Source organism: Sinocyclocheilus anshuiensis, unplaced genomic scaffold (genome assembly GCF_001515605.1).
Source record: "Sinocyclocheilus anshuiensis isolate Anshui unplaced genomic scaffold, SAMN03320099.WGS_v1.1 scaffold682, whole genome shotgun sequence".
NCBI classification, from domain to species: domain Eukaryota; kingdom Metazoa; phylum Chordata; class Actinopteri; order Cypriniformes; family Cyprinidae; genus Sinocyclocheilus; species Sinocyclocheilus anshuiensis.
In genome coordinates, this window is record NW_015547682.1 from 336086 (window position 1) to 359468 (window position 23383).

General features: G+C 36.5%; 3 protein-coding genes across 3 annotated transcripts in view; 2 read left to right on the plus strand and 1 right to left on the minus strand.

Annotated features, from left to right (window-relative positions):
- The window catches only part of tgm8 (transglutaminase 8), a 17394-nt gene extending 10274 nt beyond the window's left edge, over positions 1-7120 (plus strand). Inside the window, exons 10-13 of the mRNA XM_016505654.1 lie at positions 181-459; positions 2015-2178; positions 5692-5825; positions 6696-7120. Of these exons, the coding sequence (XP_016361140.1) occupies positions 181-459; positions 2015-2178; positions 5692-5825; positions 6696-6879 (761 nt within the window). The 3' untranslated portion in view covers positions 6880-7120. The remainder of the gene's footprint in view (positions 1-180; positions 460-2014; positions 2179-5691; positions 5826-6695) is intronic.
- A 476-nt stretch (positions 7121-7596) lies between these two features.
- On the minus strand, positions 7597-20370 carry ccndbp1 (cyclin D-type binding-protein 1). Its single transcript, XM_016505628.1, has 11 exons — positions 20199-20370; positions 19780-19839; positions 19609-19688; positions 19377-19458; positions 17296-17392; positions 17119-17192; positions 16402-16506; positions 16031-16041; positions 14441-14626; positions 11196-11242; positions 7597-7933 (listed from the first exon to the last, which is right to left on the minus strand). The coding sequence occupies exons 1-11, from the start codon at positions 20284-20286 to the stop codon at positions 7831-7833; spliced, it is 933 nt and encodes a 310-aa protein (XP_016361114.1). The 5' UTR covers positions 20287-20370; the 3' UTR covers positions 7597-7830.
- A 2745-nt stretch (positions 20371-23115) lies between these two features.
- The window catches only part of pck1 (phosphoenolpyruvate carboxykinase 1 (soluble)), an 11221-nt gene continuing 10953 nt past the window's right edge, over positions 23116-23383 (plus strand). Inside the window, exon 1 of the mRNA XM_016505655.1 lies at positions 23116-23209. The gene's annotated coding sequence lies outside the window, so the exon portion shown is untranslated. The remainder of the gene's footprint in view (positions 23210-23383) is intronic.

Consider the following 23383-nt stretch of genomic DNA (forward strand, 5'->3'; position numbering starts at 1 on the left):
TCACTCACACACACACACACACACACACACACATACTCATAATCGCACACTCACACTCACTCACTCACAATCACTCACACACATAATCGCACACTCACAATCACTCAGTCGCACACACACACAAAGCTCATATCTGAGCATCTGCCAGCACATCTGAGCATGTGAGACTGTGCTCCTCAGGCTCAATGAAGGAGAGAGCAGCGTATGATGAGGCCGTGAAGCGCGTGACGGGTCTGAAGGAGAGCCAGACGCCGCGTCCGAGCGTCCAGATGAAGCTGAGTCTGGACGTAGCGCCGCTGAACGGAGTCGATATCAGACTCAAGCTGCTTGTGAAGAGCGAGAACAGCAAAGTCCAGGATCTGACGCTGAAGATGAGTGCTCAGGTCATGAGATACACAGGGAACCCGGCAGCCAGTGTCTGGAGTCACACCGCAGATCTACAGCTGCAACCCAACACAGGTACAGGACTAGTCCTGACAACTAACCAGCGTCCGCTCGCTTACAAGAGCTACGGACACAAACAACACCAGTAATACCAGCAGGGCTTGACATTAACAGGTTGAATTTTATGCAGCCTACAGTAACAGAGCTCGACATTAATGCTTGTGTGAGACAAGTGGATTTTTTGAAGGGGCAAGTGAAAGAGAATTATACTTGCCCGACCGGACAAGTAATCTGATTAAAACATCTAATTAGGGAAGCACTGAATTTTCGGCGCAAATGATTCTGATTTTATTACTTTTGGATGTAAACGGCGATTGATAATGGATAATATTGACAGGAACAAGGTCGCGCCAGTTGAGGCTCTCACAGCCTCGTGGAGAAATCAAAACAAATGAACACAACTGGACGAAACATACAGTAAAAATTTAACTTAGTTTTTATATTTAAAACATGTAGCCTAGTTACGCAACGACACGACCAAGAGAGTGAAGTTTAACCTGAAAACCGCGATTGCAAATTTGACATTGATTTTATAGAGTTAATATACATTTTAGTACAATATTGTCAATGTTGACTGTTTTTGCTCGATTTGGTTAACAAAAATAGTTTCAAACAGAGATCACAGCAAAACAGCCGCGTATCTCTGAGCAACACAGCGGTGTTTCGTTAATGAATGATTTGGCGTTTTAGAATTAATCATTAGAGTCAATGATTCAGTGGTCCATTCACAAAGACAGGCACTTGCTTCATTCTTAAATGAATCAGCTGTCTGAACGAATCGTTTGAATGAATGCCTCAATGACTCACTCATTAAGACTACTGGCGGTTTACTTTCATATTTAAAAGTAGCTTATCTTTGCATTTTTCCCTCAACATTTCATATTTGTATATTTAAAAAAAAAACACTAATTTAAAAACACCAAGCTCATAACATTGTTGTATCGTTACAGTAAGAATCTAACGCGTATCATCATTGACAATAGTGAGAATTAAAAAACTCAAAAATAAAACGATGCATTATAGTGGAGGAATTCATGTAAAATGTAATGTTACATTTAGATCAGATCTTTTTTAGCTGAACCTATTTACTTTAAGATTTTAAGTTAATATTTCAATAATAATGTTAAATTCATAATTAAAGAATTTAAATAAACACTTAATAATGATACAATTATTAATAAAAAAAACAAACCAAAAAAAACACTATATAAACACATACACACTTTATATAAATAAATTGAAGTGTAATATTAAGATCATAAAATTACAATGGGTGTGAACATGCAAAATGTGAAATAGTGACAAAAAATCTCAAAGTAAATATTTCAAATTGTAATGGTCCTAATACTACACTTAACAAGTAAATAAAAACAATGTAACAACACAATAAGCTATCTTTTACCAACCAAGGTGTGTTTTTTCTGAGATTCACCCAGCAGTTAACTACACAAACCCAACATTAACATCACTTGCATTGGTATGATTCCAGGTGAAATCATCTCTGGCTGGTTTTGAATCATTAATCTGAAGCACAAATACACAGACTCATGTCCTCGTGTGCTTGTTTCAGAGCAAACTCTTCCCTTCACGCTGCCGTTTACCGCATACGGACCAAAACTGCTCGACAACAACTGCATCAAAGTCTCTGTGATCGCCATGGATAAAAGCAACCCGAAGGAAGTTTATCTGGCGGAGAAAGACGTGGTTCCTCACAGTCCGGCGCTGAAAGTCACAGTGAGTGTCTCACACACATTCTGATGCTGATTGGTTGAGTTGGTGTTGAGATTAATGCATTACAATTAATTAATTTAGAAGGAAATATCGGAGTTACTTTTTGAAATCAGTACCAGCAGTTACTTTGTTTCCATGTGTTGAGTGACAGCTCTGGTGTTGCCATGGTGACAGAAATCAGGAGTAAGTGCAGAGCGTTGTGTGTGAACATGATCTTACTGTAGTTCTAGACTAAATATCAACATGTGTTTACTCATCTCACTGCACACAAACACATTCAGTGTTCCTCACAATCAATAAAAACATTGTATATGCAAACCTGCAATAATTAAATACGTACATTTTTTTTTTCAAAAAATTAATGTATTTAATCCCATTTTATTAAGCAATGTCTTTGCTACTGATCTTCGATGATTCACTTCAATCATACTAATAAGCAGCAATTACACATTAGTGTTTAATTTGAGTTGCTGCTGAATAGAGTTGAACTTTCTTCTCCTGTGATTAGTTTGAGCTGCGCCCTCTACTGTACAGACGTGAATTTACATTTCCTTCAGCCTGAGGCCATTTCCTTCAGCCTTAGGCGTATTCATTTCACTTTTCTTATGAAAGGGCTTTTATGTTTGTAAAAGAAGAACTTTTTTATATTAAAAACAAACAAGCAAGCCCTGCCCAGATTTAAAAAGTAACTAAAAAGTAACGAAACGCATTACTTTCCATAAAAAGTAACTAAGTAACGTAATTAGTTACTTTTTTAGGAAGTAACGCAACATTGTAACGCATTACTTTTAAAAGTAAGCTTCCCCAGCACTGTTTGTCAGTAGTGGATCAGTAACCTGTGAGTGCTGTGTGTGTGTGTGTCTCAGGTGAGCGGGACTCCTCTGCAGGACAGTGAGATGAGCGCTGAGGTGCTGTTTGAGAATCCTCTGTCCTCGCCGCTCAAGAACTGCTCCGTCACGCTCACCGGCAGCGGCCTGCTCAACCTGCTCAAACAATCCAAGTGAGTCCCAGCTTCTCCCGCACGCACTAAACTCACACTCGCTGTGTTTATCGTGTTTATCACAAAGTCTGCAATTTTAATTTTATTCAAATGATTTAATTTCATTTTTACTATCTTTATTTTGAAGTTACTTACTTTTTTAATTCAATTATTCACTTTACTTAATTTAATAAATTATAATTTATTATTTTTAGTAAGCTTTTTAAAGATTTATTTTTATGACATTTTTATTTTTAAGTCATTTACATTGTTTTATTTTGATTGTTGTAATTTAAAATTATTTACTTTTAATTTAATACATTTTAATACTTTCAGGTTATTCGTTTTAATTTTACGATTTAATTCTTATGTTTTATTTTTTTTATTTTCCTCACTTGTAAGTCGCTTTGGATAAAAGCGTATGCTAAATAATGTAAATGTAAAGTTATTTACTTTTAATTTACTACATACATTTTAGTAATTTTTTAAGATTCACTTTCATTTGACATTTTTATGATTTAATTCCAAGTGTTTTATTTTTTATTTTAGTTATTTACTTTTAATTTAATAAATAATTTTTTTGTATTTTGTAAAGATGTTTTCAATTGACACTTTATTATTTAATTTATTTTTAAAGCGTTTTATTTTGAAATTATTATGATTTTTAGAAAGTTTTAGGATTATTCATTTTAATTTTAAATTTTTATTATTTAATTATTGTTTTATTTTGATGGTTTTAATTTAAAATTATTTAAATGTTACTTTTTTTGTACCATGTAAAATTATTAGACATTTTATTAGCCTTTCATCAAACTCACAAACCCTGATTTAGAGAACACATCAAAGTGATTCTTCAGAGTTTTTAACAGATGAAGCGTTTGTGTTCGGCAGCACCGTGGAGCTCGGCCCGGGTCAGAGAATCACACTGAAGGTGGCCTTCAAGCCCTACAGAGTCGGACCGAAGAAACTGGTGGCCAACTTCGACAGCTCCACCTTCAGAGACATTAAAGCCAGTGTGGACGTCAACGTGCGTAATGTAACATTTTTACATTTTAGATCATTATGGTTTAATAATATTTTGTAATGCTTTAGAGTACATTTTTTAAATAAATAAGAACAAGTTTAAAACTGCCACTGGGGCGGTACCTTTTCAAAAGGTACACTTTTGTACCTTTTAGGCACTAATATGTATACTTTAGGTAGTAATATGTACCTTAAAGGTACCAATATGAGCCCTTAAAGGTGTACCTTTTGAAAAGGTACTGCCCCAGTGGCAGCTTTTGTACCTTTTTTCGGAGAGCATAGCCAATCAGAGTTAGTATCCACTAGGAAAGGCAGCTTAAGAGGCTTATTTCCAAATCTTTTATAGTAAATATGGGTTATATAGACCCTCAGTCTGCATTAACCGAGTCGTTCCAAATTTCTTCATCATCAGAGCAAAAAGTTGCCATTAAACGAAAGCTCTGAGGCACCTTCATTAGCCTCACCAAATCTCTCCGGCCTCAGCGAAGCCTGTTTTTCTTTCCCCCTTAGGAAAGGGAAAAAAATAAATGGACTTAATTGAACGCCAAATTGAAAATGCATGACACAAGTGTTGACTTGGTCTCAGACAATATTTACACTTGATTTTATTCAAACAACTGACTAGCACTTGCTCAGCCGCTTGGCAGCGTTGGGGTAACGCATTACAAGTAACGCGAGTTACGTAATCAGATTACTTTTTAAGTAACTAGTAAAGTAACACATTACTTTTTTATTTTAGAAGGAAATGTCGGAGTTACTTTTTGAAATCAGTACCAGCAGTTACTTTGTTTCCATGTGTTGAGTGACAGCTCTGGTGTTGCCATGGTGACAGAAATCAGGAGTAAGTGCAGAGCGTTGTGTGTGAACATGATCTTACTGTAGTTCTAGACTAAATATCAACATGTGTTTACTCATCTCACTGCACACAAACACATTCAGTGTTCCTCACAATCAATAAAAACATTGTATATGCAAACCTGCAATAATTAAATACGTACATTTTTTTTTTCAAAAAATTAATGTATTTAATCCCATTTTATTAAGCAATGTCTTTGCTACTGATCTTCGATGATTCACTTCAATCATACTAATAAGCAGCAATGACACATTAGTGTTTAATTTGAGTTGCTGCTGAATAGAGTTGAACTTTCTTCTCCTGTGATTAGTTTGAGCTGCGCCCTCTACTGTACAGACGAGAATTTACATTTCCTTCAGCCTGAGCCGGATTCATTTCTCTTTTGGTGTGAAAGCGCTTTTACGTTTGTAAAAGAAGAACTTTTTTATATTAAAAACAAACAAGCAAGCCCTGCCCAGATTTAAAAAGTAACTAAAAAGTAACGAAACGCATTACTTTCCATAAAAAGTAACTAAGTAACGTAATTAGTTACTTTTTTAGGAAGTAACGCAACATTGTAACGCATTACTTTTAAAAGTAAGCTTCCCCAACACTGTTTGTCAGTAGTGGATCAGTAACCTGTGAGTGCTGTGTGTGCGTGTGTGTGTGTGTGTCTCAGGTGAGCGGGACTCCTCTGCAGGACAGTGAGATGAGCGCTGAGGTGCTGTTTGAGAATCCTCTGTCCTCGCCGCTCAAGAACTGCTCCGTCACGCTCACCGGCAGCGGCCTGCTCAAACAAACAGAGCAATCCAAGTGAGTCCCAGCTTCTCCCGCACGCACTAAACTCACACTCGCTGTGTTTATCACCCGTTCGTTAAAGTCTGCAATTTTAATTTTATTCAAATGATTTAATTTCATTTTTACTATCTTTATTTTGAAGTTACTTACTTTTTTAATTCAATTATTCACTTTACTTAATTTAATAAATTATAATTTATTATTTTTAGTAAGCTTTTTAAAGATTTATTTTTATGACATTTTTATTTTTAAGTCATTTACATTGTTTTATTTTGATTGTTGTAATTTAAAATTATTTACTTTTAATTTAATACATTTTAATACTTTCAGGTTATTCGTTTTAATTTTACGATTTAATTCTTATGTTTTATTTTTTTTATTTTCCTCACTTGTAAGTCGCTTTGGATAAAAGCGTATGCTAAATAATGTAAATGTAAAGTTATTTACTTTTAATTTACTACATACATTTTAGTAATTTTTTAAGATTCACTTTCATTTGACATTTTTATGATTTAATTCCAAGTGTTTTATTTTTTATTTTAGTTATTTACTTTTAATTTAATAAATAATTTTTTTGTATTTTGTAAAGATGTTTTCAATTGACACTTTATTATTTAATTTATTTTTAAAGCGTTTTATTTTGAAATTATTATGATTTTTAGAAAGTTTTAGGATTATTCATTTTAATTTTACATTTTTATTATTTAATTATTGTTTTATTTTGATGGTTTTAATTTAAAATTATTTAAATGTTACTTTTTTTGTACCATGTAAAATTATTAGACATTTTATTAGCCTTTCATCAAACTCACAAACCCTGATTTAGAGAACACATCAAAGTGATTCTTCAGAGTTTTTAACAGATGAAGCGTTTGTGTTCGGCAGCACCGTGGAGCTCGGCCCGGGTCAGAGAATCACACTGAAGGTGGCCTTCAAGCCCTACAGAGTCGGACCGAAGAAACTGGTGGCCAACTTCGACAGCTCCACCTTCAGAGACATTAAAGCCAGTGTGGACGTCAACGTGCGACCCGCCGCGACACGACTGGGATTCCTCAGCTTCAGCCGATAGAAGAACAAGAACCATCAGAGCTTTTATTCACACAAACACCAGCCAACAACATCACACACAGGATTTAGAATTATCATCTCAACAGCTCATTTGTTCAACTGTGTTTAATCAGAATAAATAAGCATTTAAAGCAAAAAGTCTCTGTTGATTTAATAAAGGAGGTTTTGAGTGATTACATGAATCGTGAGCATGAACAGATGTTAAGAATAATGTGAAAACATCACTAAAATACTAGTGCTGTCAAGCGATTAATCGCATGTAAAAAATACAAGTTTTTGTTTACATAATATATGTCTGTGTACTGTTTATTTATTATGTATATATAAACACACACACATATAGTATATATTTCGAAAATATTTACATGTATATATATTTATATTATTATATATAAATATGTTTAATATATAAACAACATATTTTTCTTAAATATATACACACATGCATGTGTGTGTATTTACATATACAAAATAAATATACACAGCACACACACATGTATTAAGTAAACAAAAACTTTTATTTTGGATGCGATTAATCGCGATTAATCGTTTGACAGCACTAGTATAAATACACACACATGCATGTATATATATTTCAAAATATATATTGTAATGTGTGTGTATTTATATATACATAATAAATATACACAGCACACACATATTTGATGCAAACAAACACTTTTATTTTTGTATATGCGATTAATCGCGATTAATCGTTTCGACAGCACTACTAAATAAACTGCAAAATAAAGAAATTATATCAGAGGTCAAGCGTCTGTGAACATCATGAATTACAGCATCGTTCAGAAAGATGGACTAATTCATAGCTTTGGGAAATCTGGGGAACTCGGGCAAAGTTCAGACTCCATCGAAACACATTCTGCAGTCTGAGTTCTTCTGCAAGAAGAACGAAAGCACTGAACCTGGTTTATCCGAGCAAACGCTACGAGCCTCAGAGGAGCAGCAGGGATCGGATCTTCTCCAGGTTGTGCTCCACAGCGCTGTTCAGAAACTCCACCCAGGACACATCAGCCTCCACACAGACATGACTGGACCTGATTGAGACACACATCATCACCATCACATGAGGAGGGGAAGACAAACCTCAAACTCTGACACACATGACATTGACATGACATTCTTTCTGGCCAAAATATATTTACTTTCTCACTCAAATATCAAAATATATTACAAAATATATTTCAGGGGCAAGAAAACACATTTCCAATCTTACAGTAGCCTACATTTAGGCTTAATTCATTACTTATTTTTATTCACACGTGTTATAGACACCAAAATGTTTTTCTTCAAATATGAATGTCTTTGAAGACATATGGAGAGCAAAATATATTTTTAAATGTCTTTTTTTTTTAATACATTTATATATTTAAAATACATTTTCAAAAAATATGAAAAATAGCCACCTTGCTGTTTTGAACAGTAAGATTTTAATGTTTTTTAAAGAAGTCTCTTCTGCTCATCGAGGCTCCATATATCTTTTTCAAAAATACAGCAAAAAGCCAGTAATATTGTCAAATACTATTGGAATTTAAAATAACAGTTTTCTATTTAAATATACTTTAAAATGTAATTAAGTTGGCTTGAAAAAGCCAACTTACTGAAATCCTATTTAAACTACTTCTTCTTCTTAGACCAAATTTGAAAGTGTATCTCCTCCTAGAGTTTTAAAGCTATAACCACCAAACTCGGCCCAGACCTTCAGACTGGTCTGACTCAGGTTGCTATATATTTTCTAACTAATCGGACTTACGGTTTTCCTAAAAATGACGATTAAAACTGGGGAAAACCCCATAGACCTACATTGACGGAATGTTCAAATGAGCCAAGACTCTTCAAGCTCCAACTGACAAATATTCAAATGTAAACACACTGAAGTGTGTTTAAACTCATCCGTTTAAATTATATTAAGCCTTAAAGTTCTGCATCCCATTAGACGCCATTAAGCTTCCCTTCTATGTACTATTTCTAACCAAGCGGAAATCTTCCGGTCTCTCTCGTGAAACCAACACGGAAGTGACTAAAACTGCAATTCATCGACTGGCCGCTTGTTTCTAACCCATTTAAACTTCCACTCTATCTAATATTTCTAATCTATCTAAATCATGTTAGCAAAATGCTAATAACATGCTAATCATGCTAGAAGCAGGCTAGCAACATGCTAATAACTAGCTAATCATGCTAGCAACATGCTAGTAACTTGCTAATCGGAGTGTCTGGTGTAGACACGGTGTCTGTGTGTTTAAAGAAAACAATCAGTATAAATATAGCAATCAGTATACTAAACATCGCACATCCCACGATGTGACTATCGCGGATGCGCACATCGCGATATCGATGCTGAAACGATATATCGTGCAGCCCTACTAGCAACCACCCCAGGTAGCCTAGCAACTGCATAGCAACACCCTAGCAATGGCCCTGGGTACCTTAGCAACTGCATAGTAACACCCTAGCAACCACCCCAGGTAGCCTAGCCACCGCATAGCAACACCCTAGCAACCACCCCAGGTAGCTTAGCAACCCCCTAGCAACCACTTTGGGTACCCTAGCATCCGCATAGCAACACCTAAGCAACCAATCCAGGTAGCCTAGTAACCACATAGCAACACCCTAGCAACCACCAAGAATACCCTAACAACTGCATAGCAACCTCTTAGCAACCACCCTAAATACCCTAGCAACCGCATAACAACAACCTAACAACCACACTGAACACCCTAGCAACCGCATAGCAGCACACTAGCGACCAGCCCGGGTACCTTAGCAACTGCAGAGCAACAGCCTAGCACCCACCCCAAGTACTAGGGCTGTCAAAATGGCAGAATTATATTCGAATTTAAAATGCATCATTTCAGTTAGGATGAAGAAAAGCTTTTGGCTTCTCTCCTGAGGCCACAAGAGGGCGCATCGAGCAAAATATTACTAATGCACGTTTATTCAAAGCATAAGATAACATGACTATATGTATGTTTTTTCAAAGTTGAACTTGCATTAATATTACATTGCTTTCTAAACATGCGGCTCTTTTGTGCGAGTGCAACACTGATAGATGTCCCTCTAGAAAATGCGCATTGATGTTCTCTTTTCCCGCAATATTTGTCATTAACAACGCAGCAGCGCCGCATCTAGTGGCTTCAACTGGATAGGCTAACAAAAACATTCAAATGCGACGACACTTACATCGTCATCGCATCTCGTGTGCCGCTGATAAAGCTGCCTCCTTAACGCACACCTAAAATTTGGATTTTTAATTTAAATTCGACGAATATTCGAAATTGGAATTTTTTTTGACAGCCCTACCAAGTACCCTAGCAACCACATAGCAATACCTTAGCAACTACCCCAGATACCCTAGAAACACCCTAGCAACCACCCTAGAAGCCACACCAGGTACCCTAGCGATTTGTTTTTCTATGTCTGTTCTTTTGATAGACTGTATTGCCTTCAGAACATTCAAACTTTAATCTTTAAAACTATTTTAAGTATTTCAAACTGAAAACCTTCAAACTTTAAAAAACTTTTACAAACTTTCTGGCTAGGCTTTTTCAAGCCAACTTGAAGTTTGTCTACGAACTTTACTATCTAGTTTATTCCTGTGATGCAACACTGAGGTTTCATCAGCCAGTACTCCAGTCTTAAGTCTCACACAATTTCTATTTTGAATAAATGCTGTTCTCTTGAACTTTCTATTCATCAAAGAATCCTGAAAAAAGTATCACGTTCATAAAAATATTAAGCAGCACAACTATTTCGAACATTAATAATAAATCAGCATATTAGAATGATTTCTGAAGATCATGTGACACTGAAGACTGGAGTAATGATGCTGAAAATACAGCTGCGCATCACAGAAATACATTACAGTTTAACAGAGATTCACATAGAAAACTGCTGTTTTAAATTCTAATAATATTTCACAGTTTTACTGTATTTTTGATCAAATAAATTCAGTCTTGATGAGCAGAAGAGACTTCTTTCAAAAACATTCAAAATCTTAATGACCCCAAACTTTCAACTGGCAGTATACACAGGTAAAGGTAAGAAGTAAATATTTACATATATATAGTGAAACATTTTAGCAAATATATTTTTGGCCATTTTTTGTATATTTAAAAAAATTTTGGCATATGGGACATGACTGATGTGGGAAAAATGATGAAGGGTGGAAGAAAGGAATGGAAATGTGTGACTGTGCAAAACACTAATAACAATAATTATAACATTTTCTCTTTTTAACAGCGTTCAGTTATCATGTTCAGGCAGACTAGTGATTAACTGACTAAACCAGTGTCTTACCTGGTAATCTCCAGTACTTTCTTCAGCACACACGCCAGTTTACACACCTACAATGAAGAATCACATCATTCATGAGCACTGGAAACTATTACAGCCAAACACACACACACACACACTTTCACACACACACACACACACACACACTTTCACACACACACACACACACACACACTTTCACACACACACACACACACACACACTTTCACACACACACACACACACACACACTTTCACACACACACACACACACACACACTTTCACACACACACACACACACACACACTTTCACACACACACACACACACACACACTTTCACACACACACACACACACACACACTTTCACACACACACACACACACACACACTTTCACACACACACACACACACACACACTTTCACACACACACACACACACACACACTTTCACACACACACACACACACACACACTTTCACACACACACACACACACACACACTTTCACACACACACACACACACACACACTTTCACACACACACACACACACACACACTTTCACACACACACACACACACACACACTTTCACACACACACACACACACACACACTTTCACACACACACACACACACACACACTTTCACACACACACACACACACACACACTTTCACACACACACACACACACACACACTTTCACACACACACACACACACACACACTTTCACACACACACACACACACACACACTTTCACACACACACACACACACACACACTTTCACACACACACACACACACACACACTTTCACACACACACACACACACACACACTTTCACACACACACACACACACACACACTTTCACACACACACACACACACACACACTTTCACACACACACACACACACACACACTTTCACACACACACACACACACACACACTTTCACACACACACACACACACACACACTTTCACACACACACACACACACACACACTTTCACACACACACACACACACACACACTTTCACACACACACACACACACACACACTTTCACACACACACACACACACACACACTTTCACACACACACACACACACACACACTTTCACACACACACACACACACACACACTTTCACACACACACACACACACACACACTTTCACACACACACACACACACACACACTTTCACACACACACACACACACACACACTTTCACACACACACACACACACACACACTTTCACACACACACACACACACACACACTTTCACACACACACACACACACACACACTTTCACACACACACACACACACACACACTTTCACACACACACACACACACACACACTTTCACACACACACACACACACACACACTTTCACACACACACACACACACACACACTTTCACACACACACACACACACACACACTTTCACACACACACACACACACACACACTTTCACACACACACACACACACACACACTTTCACACACACACACACACACACACACTTTCACACACACACACACACACACACACTTTCACACACACACACACACACACACACTTTCACACACACACACACACACACACACTTTCACACACACACACACACACACACACTTTCACACACACACACACACACACACACTTTCACACACACACACACACACACACACTTTCACACACACACACACACACACACACTCTCTCACACACACACACACACACACACACACACTCACACTAACAAACTCATCACACTCACACACTCACACACACTCTCACACTCACACTCACACTCACAAACTCATCACACTCACACACACACTCTCACACTCACACTCACACTCACACTCGCACACGCACACGCACACGCACACGCACACGCACACACTCACACTCTCACACTCTCACACTCTCACACTCTCACACTCTCACACTCTCACTCACACTCACACTCACACTCACAAACTCATCACACTCACACGCACACTCACACAGTCACACACACAAGTTTGGATGAATTAATCAAAAGTAGGTCATTACACTTAAATAAAATCGCAATATTAAGCCGCAAAAATACCATTTAAATATGAATCCTGTATGATCATGAACCCATAAATACATGAACATCTCCAAAACTGCTCTGAGAGTCACTTCATGAGCATTTTACGGTAAAATTACCGTTTAATTTGAGCAAAACTAGCGTCATATCACATACACACAGAACTGTAAAGGTATTCACGGCAACCCGTCAAAATAAAAGTCTGGTTTAACTTGAAGGCATTGTGCCAGAAATATATTACTGTTATTCAGTAGCCTACTACTAGTAGTAAAATGAAACAAACATTATTTTTTAGGGAATAATCACACATTTCTTCCATGTTTTAATTTTAATAGTAAATACACTTTGTTTGCCAAAAAAAATCAAGCTTGCTTAATTGTCAATAATTAAAATATAAATGAAATTAATGTTATATGCCTTCATTTGAAAAACAGAAAAATTTAAACACAACACAAAATTTCTGAGGAAAAAAAAAATTACAAAACGCTATTTTAAGAAGAAATTTGAATAAATTAAGCTGTTTTACGCATTCAAATAACATAAGTAACAAAATGTTTTTTGCTTCAAATATGAATGTATGTTCTTGGATTGAAATATATGGAGGGCAAAATGTAGTTTAAATTTTATGCATTCAAATAATTAGACGTGCTAAAATAAAGAATTTAGTAACAATAAAACATATGGTGAGAAAAAAAGAAAACACTTCACAGGGCCCTAAACATGTCATTTTTGTTAAACTTTTAATAAATTGAAATTGTAGTATAAGTTTTATGATTTTAATTAATTAGACATGCTTTTTGATTAATAAAATGTAATTTATCATTTAAAAAGGAGTAAAAAAAAAAAAAAAAAACGGAATCCAGAAAATTTTAAATGGAAAAAACTGAATTTTGGAAAAAATCAAATAGATTTCATAGGGCCCTAGTTCATGTCTGTCCCTGATGCACAGTAAATATCTCCACTAGTTTGCTGAAGTAAATCCACACACATGAGCTCGGATTAAACCCACGACTCACCTGTTCCTCGTGACTAATGATCTGGCACACCTAAACACAGCTGTGTCCTAGTGATGCCATTCATAACACTGAGACAGATCACGTCATGCTGGGATTCATCCAGAGAGAGCGAGGGGCTCGTCTGAACTCGTCTCGTGTGTGTGACGATAGACTTACGTTCATCTCGACGGCCGACCGCTCCACGGGGGGGTAGAGACTGAGGGCGAGGTCATCAACGCTAACGACACAAACACAACCCTCATTATCATCAGACACTGATATGTAGAAGGTTTGGCTGGGTGGTGATGTTTGGTGTGGTATGGTTTTAATGACACGGAGAAAGTGTGAGTGTGTTTGTTTGTACTTGTTTTGGACCAGATGTCCTCACTTCTATGTGAAATACTTTCAGGCCATTTGACTGCTCCTCACTAGTTAAACAGGCTTATTAATCAGCCAGAAGATGTTTTGTTCTGCACATGTTTCTGTGAGGGGTAAGTTTAGGGGTAGGTGTTGGTTGGCTGATAGAAAACATCATTAACCTGATAGAAAATCTATGCAATGTCCTCACTAAGATAGCCAAACAAATGTGTGTGAGTGAGTGAGTGAGTGTAAAAAAAACGCTGGATAGAAATGCTAAGATGCAAATAAATTATAAAAATGTGCATAAAAAAATTTAAGTGCACATTTGAGTAGGATGAACTTTTTATTCAATAAGAAAAACTGCTTATAAACTACAATGGAAACAAATTTCCTTCATAACTTCCACCATGCGCATCGAACAAGTCATGTGATTTGCGCTATAAGACGGGATAACTCGACAGTGGCTTCTCCTAGTTTTCTTTGTGATATTTAGAGCCAGTTTATCAGGAAGTGATGCTTTTGTTCTCTTTGACTCGCTGCATGGAAACGGTGCTAATGTTTTATGCGATATTCCAGTTTTGCGCATTAGTTAAATTCACATTAGTCACTGTGTGACTTTCTGTAAAGACAATATTAGGCAGACTAGGTCACCAGTTCGAGGTGGCCGTTCAACTAAATTTAAGAAAACTGTTTTTGGACAATCAGCTTTTTGAGTTAGAGCAGCAGAAAGATGGAATTTAATACATGTTTATATTAGAGAGTGTACAACATTTAGTATTTTTAAAACTATGCCTAAAGTGTGACCCTGGACCGCAAAACCAGTCATAAGGGTCAATTTTATGAAATTGAGATTTATGAATCATCTGAAAGCTGAATAAATAGCTTTCCATTGATGTATGGTTTGTTAGGATAGGACAATATTTGGCTGAGATACAACTATTTGAAAATCTGGAATCTGAGGGTGCAAAAAAATCTAAATATTGAGAAAATCATCTTTAAAGTTGTTCAAATGAAGTTCTTAGCAATGCATATTACTAATCAAACATTAAGTTTTGATATATTTATGGTAGGAAATTTACTAAATATCTTCATGGAACATGATCTTTACTTAATATCCTAATGATTTTTGGCATAAAAGAGAAATCTATAATTTTGACCCATACAATGTATTGTTGGCTATTGCTACAAATATACCCCAGCGACTTAACACTGCTTTTGTGCTCCAGGGTCACATATATGTGATCACTGTCTTGATTTTTAATTTAATGGAGTATGATGTGATATTGTATTGTTTGTGATTGAATATTGTAATTTTGTAACAACATCCTGCCCAGGGACTGCAGATGCAAATTAGCTTTAAATGAAACAAACAAACATGTTTGGATGGAAACATAGCTACTGACACACATGAGCAACAGCTATATTAAAAAACAATCTTCATTTTTATGTGCATTTTGGAATATTGCATAAAAAAACGCTGGATAGAAATGCTAAGATGCAAATAAATTCTAAAAATGTGCATAAAAAAATTTAAGTGCACATTTGAGTAGGATGAACTTTTTATTCAATAAGAAAAACTGCGCATAAACTACAATGGAAACAAATTTCCTTAATAACTTCCACCATGCGCATCGAACAAGTCATGTGATTTGCGCTATAAGACGGGATAACTCGACTAACCAGCGGACCGATATGAAACAAACAAACATGTTTGGATGGAAACATAGCTACTGACACACATGAGCAACAGCTATATTAAAAAACAATCTTCATTTAGCCATAAGCCTGTTCTAGATGATCTCTGACCTGCTCCATCTCCTCCGAGGCATCTTTCACCAAACCAACACATGACGTCAAGACGCTCAACACAGCACTGCGGTTATCTGTGAGGAACGACACATCAGGAGAACTCACCTTAAACACTGAACACTTACATGAATTCATGTCCTTGTGCAGATAAACTGAATATGTGACTCGAGCACAAAAGCAGTCTTAAGTCGCTGGGATATATTTGTAGCAATAGCCAACAATACATTGTATGGGTCAAAATTATAGATTTTTCTTTTATGCCAAAAATCATTAGGATATTAAGTAAAGATCATGTTCCATGAAGATATTTTGTAAATTTGGTTCCGTAAATATATAAAAACTTAATATTTGATTAGTAATATGCATTGCTAAGAACTTCATTTGAACAACTTTAAAGATGATTTTCTCAATATTTAGATTTTTTTGCACCCTCAGATTCCAGATTTTCAAATAGTTGTATCTCAGCCAAATATTGTCCTATCCTAACAAACCATACATCAATGGAAAGATTATTTATTCAGCTTTCAGATGATGTATACATCTCAATTTCACAAAATTGACCCTTATGACTGGTTTTGTGCTCCAAGGTCACTGCCAAATATCAAAAGTCACAAATGTTTCTTGTCGTTCGGTTCTGCATTATTCCAGAGGTGAATTACTCTAGTACTAGTTAGTAGCCGTCAAACCTTTCGGCAGCTGGTTAAACTGGTCACACGCGGCCCAGACGCCTCCGGTGGACATCAGCTGCTCCTGCGAGAGACTGAGGAGAACACATCAAACTAATCATTCAGACTCACTGGAATCTCTCGTACACAGTGCATAGAAACTCATGAGAACATGACATGATGTGAATATAATACAACCTTTCTCCAGGAGAGCAGAGCAGAGCCTCGAGCAGCTGAGCGAGTCCATCCAGCACCTGCGCCGTGGCGTCTCGGAGCACCTTCCTCAGCGTAACTCCTGCAGAAAACGGGGGGAAGTCGTGGCCTAATGGTTAGAGAGTCGGACTCGTAACCCAAAGGTTGTGGGTTCGAGTCTCGTACCGGCAGGGATTGTAGGTGGGGGGAGTGAATGTACAGCACTCTCTTCCACCTTCAATACCACGACTGAGGTGCCCTTGAGCAAGGCACCGAACCCCCAACTGCTCCCCGGGCGCCGCAGCATAAATGGCTGCCCACTGCTCCAGGTGTGTGTTCACGGTGTGTGTGTGTGTGTTCACTGCTGTGTGTGTGCACTTTGGATGGGTAAATGCAGAGCACTAATTCCGAGTATGGGTCACCATACTTGGCCACATGTCACGTCACTTTTTTTTTAAACAACACTCGCTTCACTGGGTCACTTGCCAGCAGTGTTGCCACTAAATGTAGCAACTTTTCAGACTACCCTAGCATCGTTCCAAAAGCACCTAGCAACAAATGTAGCAATTTTAAAAATGTATTTGGCAACTTTTAGCAACTTTTGATAAGTGACTTTCAGACAAAAAGGTATACATTCTTTCATATTAGCATAGCATGAGAATGTGTACAACTTTACTAGCTCTTAAAAAAAAACTAAATTGTAATCATTCAAAATTGTGTAAGTGTTCAATAATTCAATGTATTTAAAAATACAGTTATTCATATTTTAATATTATGCATATTGGTTTACAAACAAATCTAAATTAACATATATAAAATATATTTTTTGCTGAGATTTGATGTGCGTCGTGATCGCGCAATGACATCATAACATCTTTTAGCAACAAATCGACCTTCCTTTAGCAACTTCTGCTGAAAATGAGCTGGCAGCGCTGCTTGTCAGTTTGTTACTTTCTGAGTTTCTCAACAACAGTTCATTACAGGGTCACGAGACGTCTTGTGTAACAGACAAATGAGCAAATAAAGACGAGCAGGAGCCGTTTCATGTGAAAGTTGAGATGACAGATTAATCAAGAAGATGATCATAAACAACTGTAACCTCTCATGGATCCAAAATATGATGTATTATGAAAATACTTATCAACTCATGTGGTTGTTTTGTATTTTACACTACCAGTCAAAAGTTTTTTGGACGGTAAGATTTTTATGTTTTTAATGAAGTCTCTTCTGCTCACCAAGCCTGCATTTATTTGATCCAAAGTACAGCAAGAGCAGTACAATTCTGAAATATTTTTGAAACTGTTTTCTGTTTGAATATCTGTTAAACTGTATTTCTGTGATCAAAGCTGAATTTTCAGCATCATTACTCCAGTCACATCATGATAATAAATCATTCCAATATTCAGATTAGCTGCTCGAGAAAAATTTATTATTATTATTATTATTATTATTATGTTGAAAACGGCTGAGTATAATTTTTTCAGGTTTCTTTGATGAATAGAAAGTTCAGAAGAGCAGCATTTATCGGAAATAGAAATCTTTTGTAACATTATAAATGTCTTTATGATCACTTTTGATACATTTAAAGCATCCTTGCTGAAATTATACAGTAAAATTAAAAATAAAATGATACTGACTCCAAGCTTTTGAATGCTAGAGTGTATAATGTTACAAAGGCTTTTTATTTCAGATAAATGCTGATCTTTGGATCTTTCTATTCATCAAAGAATCCTGAAAAAATTGTACTCAACTGTTTTAAATATTGATGATAATAAAGATTTCTGAAGATCATGTGACACTGAAGACTGGAGTAATGATGCTGAAAATACAGCTTTGAGCACAGAAATACATTACAGTTTAACAGAGATTCACACAGAAAACAGTTATTTTAAATAGTAAAAATATTTCAGAATTGTACTGCTCTTGCTGTACTTTGGATCAAATAAATGCAGGCTTGGTGAGCAGAAGAGACTTCATTAAACACATTAAAAATCTTACCGTCCAAAAACTTTTGACTGGTAGTGTAGGTAAGGTAACTTTAGCTTCTAGAGATGGTTACACTGCTTTAGCATTAGTGTCATAGTTACCTTGGCTCTTTGGTAACCAAAAATAAACCGTAGTCAACGTCAACACGCTCTTCTGAACAGATTCGGCTATTTTCACACAACCCTGGAGTGAGGAGAACCAGAACAACACCGTCTCAGACGCAGAAAACACACAAAAGCACGACAAGCATGACAGGTTGCTATATTCATATTCTGAAGGGGTCAAAGGTCAGTCTGATGGGGTCAAAGGTCAGTCTGATGGGGTCAGGCGCACCTCCTCTGATGGCAGAGGCGGCTTCGAGAACATCACGCTGAGTTTTGTTCCTTCTTGAGACACTGATTTAACAGCTTCATCTGCGAAATGAGAAAAACAGGAGTGAGTCATTATGAAGTCAAACGATGTTCAGATAAAATATGATCATCATAATAATAATAAACACTGAACTCATAATCTCCCAGAAGTTTGACAAGCTGAACGCCCCGCTGCATTCATTCGACTCTCTATCTGAAAGACATAAAACACCCATAAAATACTTCACATTAGTCAATTTATGTCTATTTAATATTTAAAAACATCTTAACGTGTGTTCTAATCGCGATTAATCGTTTGAAAGCACTAGTTTTTTAACATATCACACTTTTACACGTTCATCACGTCTGTTAAATGACAGTAAACATCATGACTAGAACACTAACCTGCTAACTACCGGCTGTTAGCACCAGAGAGGATGTAAACACAATTATTTTCAGCCAGCGAGTTAAACTCTTCGTTGTTTACATTGTTAGCATTGGCTGTTAGCCGTTAGCATCACACAGACACAGCTCAAGTCTGTCGTTAAATAACATGACAGGATCCCATCGTACCTCTCACTCGATCCCTGCTGCTTTTCACGGAGTTACAGAGGTTTCGTAACGGCAGCAGAGCATCTGGACGCGAGTTATCGGCGCTCATGACTCGGTTCGCGTCTGTCTCGTGGATCCGCGGAACGAATGTCAAGCGGAACGCAAAATCGTGCGAGTGTCGCGCCGGAATGATTCTGTGCTGCACCGTACGGGTCATTTGAGTTATTTTAAAATATTACGAATCATTAAATATTTTAAATAAGATTATACAATTAAAAATCAAAATAAAACGTTCTGCACTTTTTAAAAGATATTTAGGGCGTCGTGCAACAACTGATCCAAAGTGCAGCAAAAACAGTACAATTTTGAAATAACTTTTCTATTTGAATATATTTTAAAATATAATTTATTGCTGTCATTTCATTCAGCATCATTACTCCAGTCACATGATCCACAGAAATCATTCTAATATTCTTATTTGCTACTTAAACACATTTATTATTATTATTATTATTATTATTATTATTATGTTGAAAACAGCTGAGTAGAATTTTTTCAGGGTTCTTTGATGAACAGAAAGTTCAAAAGAATCAAAAGAATCTGAAATAGAAATCTTTTGTAACATTATAAATGTCTTTATCATCACTTTTGATCGATTTAATTTAATTGATCGATTTGAACATATTTGTTACAAATAATTAAATATTTTAATTAAAATGATACAATTAAAAACCAACGTTCTGCACTTTTTAAAAGACATTTAGGGCGTCGTGCAACAACTGCTACACGCTTTGCTTAAAATAAAATTCGAAATAAGAGTTTTTGTGTTTACTTTTGTTTAACATGCTGTTTGTAATTATTAAGTAGACACTGTCAGTGTTCGCTTTAGACAGCAGGTGGCGCTCGACGACAACAAAACCAGTTTAGCTGCTTTAAACCAACAGTTTGAATTCACATGCTAGTCTGGGATGTGGTTTAATTAAGTTAAAAGTTACTCAAAACTAGCATGGCATCAAGCATGATACTAACCTTGTTCCATAGTACTCTTAGAAGAACTCTGGAGTAGCCTACCATGTCAAAATACTATTATAAATGAAATAAAGTTGCATGGTGATATCATCAGAGTACCATGGTATTGTCAAAGCATGCCCATTTTGTTCATTTTTGCCCATTTGCTGTCAAAAGCAGCCTTCAGCAGTTTCCCATAATTCACACGGTTGACAATAATCTAAATAAAGACACTGTAGAGCTGCTTCACAGCTGAAATTGATGCATTTGACAACATTAACACTGTTATTTTCCCGTCCATTGCTCTGGAGCTGCTTTAAAACAATCTATATCATATCAAATGCTGTAGAAACAAATGTGACTTGAGGCTCTGAGCTGGAAACATGGGATTATTTTCTGTGAATTGAACATATTTTCATGCGTCTTGTAAAAAGAGCATTGCACAAACATCTGCAGAAGTCAGAAGGTTATCAGTCAGCACTGTTACAGTGGTTATCTAGCCATACACACAGCTGTTCATTGACTGTATTTATCACAGCTCATCCGGTGCTGTTGAGAAAGGCCATCTGTAGTGTTTGTGACTCCAGGTTGAGCTTTAGAGGCTCTTTAACCAAAACAAGCACAAGTCTTCAGATAAGAGAGTCACGTACTCTTCTTGTCCTGTTCTACATGTGTTACTTTGTTTGTTTTCATCTTCTGACAGCTCACAGCACATCCCATCCCTTCACATGTTTCAGATTCTTGGGTTTTAGTGAAGAATGTGACAGTGTTTATATGTGCCAAATATATAGAATCACTTGGACAAACAAACACATATATGCTTGTTTTTAATGGAAGCTGATGTGCAGAAAAAAAATAAATAACAAATACAATTTCAGTTATACATCAAACATAGTCAAACTTCTTCATGCGTCTCAGAACTTCTCCTGAAGTTATGAACAATAGAAAGTTTTCTGGTTCACAATAATGTTTTAAAAACCATTAGCACAAAAACATTTCTTATCTATAGTTTATGGAACTTTTTTTCCCGAAACGTTTAAGTTTGATGTTCATCTAACATCTAATTTTTGGAACAAGTTGTAACATTTTTAGAATGTTAGATTCTAACATTTAAAAAATGTTACAACTTGTTCCAAAAATTCAGAAGTAACATTGCTATGTTTGCAAAATGATACAAAGGAGCGTTCCCTTAACGTTTGCATAACCAAGAAAACATGTTTAAAAAAAAAAAACTGGAAGCCAGAAATAACATTTTCATAACTTAAATGGAATATTAGCAAAACGGTGTCAGAACATGTTGTTAGCTGTATTGTTAGAAGGAATTTTGCCTAAAATTATCCGGATTGTCAATTAAAACTCCATTTGCCTTTTTTTAATTTTTGATAATCTGAAATTGATTAATTGATATTTCTTGTATTTGAAGAGTCCAGAGCAGAACACACTGTAACTGTACTAAACACCTCAGATGAAAACTGCTGCTCACTAGTGCTTCCTGAGGAACTCTATCTGAGCGCTTTAAATCTTCTTCTGATAAAGACAATCTGAACTCATTTAGAAACAGGAATGACCGACATTGTGTTAAATGCATCTAGACACAAGCATTGTGTTCTTATAACATGATGTCGAGGCGCATATTTGAATAATTAATCGCACGATCATGTTCAATGTTACAAAATGACGAGCCTCCAGCTCAGCGACCAATCAGCGCCCGAGCCGCAGCGGCGCGTGACGTCACAGAGGGATGCTGCAAGTTCAGCTGTTGCGTCACACCAAAGGTCAGGTTAGGTTCGGGTCCGATCGAGTATTTCCACAAAGTGAATGTTTCAATGATTAACTGGAGTTATGATGCGTGTTCGGCGGAGTAATCATTCACTGTGTGTGTGTGTCTCTGTTCCCTCCTCCTTAGCTCTGTCTTGTATATATAAGACTAAGTGTCCACACAATGAGCAGAACACTGATGACCCTCCTCATCCTCACTGACTGATGAAGAGCTGCTGAATCAAAGCACTTCTACTACACTAAAGGTAAAACTTGTGTTGTATTCTGTGCTCTTATCAATATTATAGTTATGAATATTATTGCCGTACTGTACTGAATCATAATTCATTATATGTGACCCTGCAGCACAAAATCAGTCTTAAGTCGCTGGGGTATATTTGTAGCAATAGCCAACAATACATTGTATGGGTCAAAATTAG